The 5,000-nt window shown below is 33.6% G+C and overlaps 1 protein-coding gene across 1 annotated transcript in view; it reads left to right on the top strand.

Moving 5' to 3' along the window:
• The window catches only part of LOC125029701 (ER membrane protein complex subunit 2-like), an 11,312-nt gene extending 7,081 nt beyond the window's left edge, over positions 1-4,231 (top strand). The window contains exons 5-8 of the mRNA XM_047619775.1: positions 343-499; positions 2,266-2,361; positions 3,026-3,123; positions 3,294-4,231. Of these exons, the coding sequence (XP_047475731.1) occupies positions 343-499; positions 2,266-2,361; positions 3,026-3,123; positions 3,294-3,378 (436 nt within the window). The 3' untranslated portion in view covers positions 3,379-4,231. The remainder of the gene's footprint in view (positions 1-342; positions 500-2,265; positions 2,362-3,025; positions 3,124-3,293) is intronic.
• The last annotated feature ends 769 nt before the right edge of the window (positions 4,232-5,000 follow it).

Here is a 5,000-nt window from a genome sequence, read left to right as displayed (position 1 = left end):
CCTCTACACACATGCAAGTGCAAACAAGCACATGCCCCCCCCCCCCCCCCTCTCACAGCCATGCCCATCCCTGGCCAGCACACACACACAAGTATATATAATTTACACATACATATACATATACATACACATAAACATATACATGTGTGTGTGTGTGTGTGTGTGTGTGTGTGTGTGTGTGTGTGTGTGTGTGTGTGTGTGTGTGTTTATATATACACAGAAATTGCAATTTATTATTAATAAACTTCTTTTTATTATTTTTTTATTTTCTGTTTTTGAATTTGTTTTGGAAAGGAGTCCAACCAAGCATATTCAAGATTTTATTTTCCTTGTTTCCTTTAGGTTCATGTCCGACGGAGAAGCTTGGCAAGAGTTGTGTGACCTCTACCTGAAGGAAGGAGACTACAGCAAAGCCTCTTTCTGCATGGAAGAGCTTATCCTGACCAACCCACACAATCACCTCTTTTACACCAGATACGCAGAGATCAAATACACGCAGGCAAGGATGCAGTTTTGGGTTCCCTTCAGTCGACCAGTTTGGAGAAGATTGGAAGATCAGTGGCAGAAATTGTTTTATTTCATAAGCATTTTGATTATCTCTTTGATTATTATTATTGAACAGTCTAATGATTTACAATGTAAATCTATTATATCAGTGGTGTAATTTGATGACAGACCTGTCATGCATTTTACATTTTATTTGAAGTCTCTTATGATTTTTCCTTAACTTGACATTGGAAACATTACCAAGTTTTTTTATTTATGATTTCCTTTTGATAACTAAAATTTCTTTACTATTACATTATAGTTATTAGAGGTTTAAATTAATTTTTGGATTATTATATTTAATTTAAATGGAAAAGATCCTAAGATGGAATTCTTATTTCCAAATTTGTCAGAATTTTGTATGTAATTTCATTAGTTTGTAATTATTTAACTTTCAGTTTGAATTGATATTAAATATATGATGATTTGTACTATATTTGGTGAACTGCTCTGCTTTGAATCTAGTACTAGAGTTAGGATACTCTAAGGAAATGTTTTTAATGTTCTTTGCACATACAAAATAACCACATTTTTCTCTGACCACGTTTTTATATTTATTTATTCATTTTGCTTTCTTCTTCCTCTTTCAATTTTTCCCTTGAGTTGTATGATTTTACTTTTAACCAGTTTATTTTTTCTTTGTGCCATGAAGGGAAGGGATTATAGAGTAGGTGACAATATAACTATGTTGTAGGAGATGTTATAAAAAGAATTGATTATATAGTTATTATATTGTAGATATGGCCAGTATCCTTCATTTCCATAGTAAAGCACAAATTGCCATTAACTTGTTCTGCCTTTTTGCTTATTAGTGTTTTGCTGTGTCAGTTGTGTCAGTCAGGATAGACTAATGGCTGTACTGTAGATGGTGCAAGGAAGATATTGGCAGTAGTGGAGGCTAGTATGCTGTTCCAGATAAACAATATTTTAACCCATTGGATCCAGATGCTTCAAAGCTATCAAGTGTCCTAAATTACAGGCATTAGGCTTACTTGAGCAGCCACTTTGAAGGGTGTGCAGCTTGTAGGCTGGGCGCACATGAACAGTTGTGTGCAGTGACAAGACTCCATACCTTCCCTGTGCAATGTTATTTTCTCTTTTTTTGTATAACTATATTTAGCTTTTTTGCCATTTTCCAATATCTATATTTGTCATTTGATTTGCATTATCCAGATGATTGTTTTCCTTGCACAGACCATAACTCAGTGCAAGAAAGATATCAATAAGTAATATTCTGTTATTTAAGCCTTTTTTTTTTTTTTTTTGAAATATTCAATATTCTGTATTACAACCTAGGCTCATGGACAATACATTCCACTTGTTTATCAATGGGAAAAATGCAATTGCATCTTCCTAAACCCCAAATGAGGCTAATCACCCTCCAATACCTTTGTGCATTCATGACAAATCATTCCTGTCACCCTGGCCTTCAGTCCAAATGCTCACGACGGCATGTCATGTCACCCCATCTCACAGCCAGGTTTTCCTTCAATGCCACGTTCATGTCACCCTCCCCTCAAGCCACATATTTTCATGGTGTGATGGTCACGTCATCTGGATCGTAGGGGTTAAGTTTGTGGGAACTTTATATTTCTGATACTTGAACGAGAACAGAATGCTACAGATTTGTCACTATTAGTTTTTGACAGTGATATATTGGTGGTCAGTTTAAGTTGTTTTAAGTATTATCTTAGTTACTTATTTTGACAACCATTACAGGGTGGACTTGAGAACATGGAGATGGCTCGTAGCTACTTCAGTCAAGCTGTGAAACTAAATCCCAATAATATGCGAGCATTGTATGGACTGTTTTTAGTAAGTGGAATTTTGTGTTCTCATGTCAGAGGATCATGAACAAATATGAAATGACTTGTTTGATTTTTTTTTCAGTGTAGGGTAGTTATTTTTCATAGTTTGATTAGGTTTGTAATAAAATCCTGTGATATTGTTTTCCATATTTTAAGAAATTGCTGTCAGTTGGACAGTTTTGAAATTGTAGAGATTAATATTGTAATTGTGAAAGCATAAATAAAAAAGGTAAGCTTGCTGAAATTACATAACCAGTAAGAGCCTAAGAAGTCCCTCTTTGCATTACATATTACTCTGAATTACTAGTAATAAATAGATTCACAATTATACTAATTTTTGTAGAGATAGAACTAGAGAGCAATCTCCAATCTAAAGAGAGTGGAGGTTTAGTAACTTGAAAGAAATTTCCAGGCCTAAAAATTGGGTAGCTATACTTTGTTGAACATATTTGCATAAGCATATTGCATCAGCTTATTTAATTTACAGTCCAGTCATTCATAACAATGAAGTAAGATATAAATGAAAATCTTAAGTATAACCAGCTTACAAATTTAGGTTAGGAGATATATCTCGTAAGAACATTCATAAAAATTAACAAATAAATTTTTGTGATTGTTATATAATAGTATTGTGTTTTGATTGATATCATTCTTTCATTTGCCTAAACCAGAGTTGCACTCATGTTGCATCATCATCGAAGAGTACAGTGCAGAAGAAGAAGGAGACCCAGCGTCTAGCAGCATGGGCACTTAAGGAAATTGAAGAAAGGTAAAAGACCACTGGTTCATAGAGTAAATGCTTTTGTTTATATAAGTGATGAACAGATCATATATTTAAAAAAAGATTACTGATCCCAATTTGTCCTAGAAATTTTTCAGCTGAATATTAGTGTTCCATTTTTTATTGGGATAATTCCAGCTATTATTTTTCTTTTACAGGTACTCAAAATGCAGAACAAACACCATGGAAGGTACAAACATTTTTGAGACCTTTGGTTCACTGAGCTTAACTGATAAAGCATGATAAACATAATATGCAGAATCCTATATTCATCATTTGTTCTTTTGTATTGTAATAAATTTTGAGATGAGATATAATGTTGTATGTTGCCATATTGTCCCATTTTATACTCCCACATTACAAGAGATGAAGGTTTACATGCTGAAGTTTGTTCCTCTATATTTGGACATGAGTGTGAAGGTCACAGTTGATGCATTCCTTTGTATAACAGAACACTGTATGTATTAATTTAGACTTTTTGGTACTAGCTTCACTTGTCTCCCAGGTGCCTTTGTGTGAAACAAAGGGGTGGTAGAGGTAGGCCAGATATTGTTTTTTTATTGACAATTCATTTTTCCCCATTTTCTTTTCTGTTTACTTCTCTTCATTCTTAATTCATTCTTTATTGGAGGCTAATGATATTCCAATCTAGGGAAAAGTAATTTCAGTTTGCTGGAAGCATGAAGACATTTAAAGCTCAGTGAGAGAAGAAAATCTTGTTTGAGCTGATTGTTACATAGTGCAATGTGTAATTAATTACTTGGAAAGTGTATTTCTAAGTTGAGTAACACTATTTTGGGATTCTTGTCATTTGTGAAAGGACATAAATATGAGAATTCTGTCCTGAAGGATCATTCCACAGGCACAAAGAGTGTGGTGGTTATTATTCAGATATTACAGGCATTTTAAAGAACTGTAGAGGGCAGATCTTTGACTCCAGCAAACTAATGGAATCCCTGTGCATTATTTTTGTTCTTAACAATGGACAGTGTAATATATTTGTAAGACAAAACTGTAATATATTTGAACTATAATTGACCATTTGTAACAATGTTATGTACAGTCATCATGAAATACATTCATAACAAGTTATTGATCTTTGTGTTTTGCTTAGATTTTGCACATCAGATGTGTTAAACCAGATCAGATGTCTTTTACTGCCAACAACTTCTTTCAGAAAAAAAAGAAGTCTCCCCACCATTGTTCATTTGCATATCTCAAGAAAGTTCTTCCTAAGGTTTTACTTATTGTTAATGTGTCAATTCTCTGAAAAATTCAATTATATGCTATATGCACATCTGTAATATTTGTTGGGAAGACCATTGGTATATATTGGCAGTTAACCCAATGCCACTGGGGAAAATGAACCAAAAATGGGAAAAATGCTGTGCCCATTTTCTATATTTTTTGTGAAATGTCTGCCCATAGATGACTCTGCTAGTGCTTAGCCATAAAGGAGTCAATTATTAGACCTTGTGATCGTACCTGATTTGAAATGGCGGGAAAAACTTATTTTTTTACTAGTGCTATGAATATTGACTGTGTTATTCTTATTATAAAAATTATTATTATTATTATAATGTTTTTTAACATTAGTAACAGCAAAATAAGATAACGTAAAATATTTCATAAATCAAAGAAAAGGGTAAACGGGCGAGACAGAGAGTACTCGTAACTGGTTAATTGGTGACTTAGTACAAGTGTAGCCATCTATGTATAAAAACAATCAAACAAGTACTCACAATGGGCATAGCACGTACGTACACGTCATACCCGTCGGCATTGGGTTAGTCCATTGGCAACAGATACATTTATTGTCCACTGTAGTGTTTGTGAATTTTATTGCATATAGATGGCTTTGCAAG

Source organism: Penaeus chinensis, chromosome 10, assembly GCF_019202785.1.
Source record: "Penaeus chinensis breed Huanghai No. 1 chromosome 10, ASM1920278v2, whole genome shotgun sequence".
NCBI classification, from domain to species: Eukaryota; Metazoa; Arthropoda; class Malacostraca; order Decapoda; family Penaeidae; genus Penaeus; species Penaeus chinensis.
Note: the sequence above shows the minus strand (reverse complement) of the source record. Positions and strands in the feature narration are given on the sequence as shown.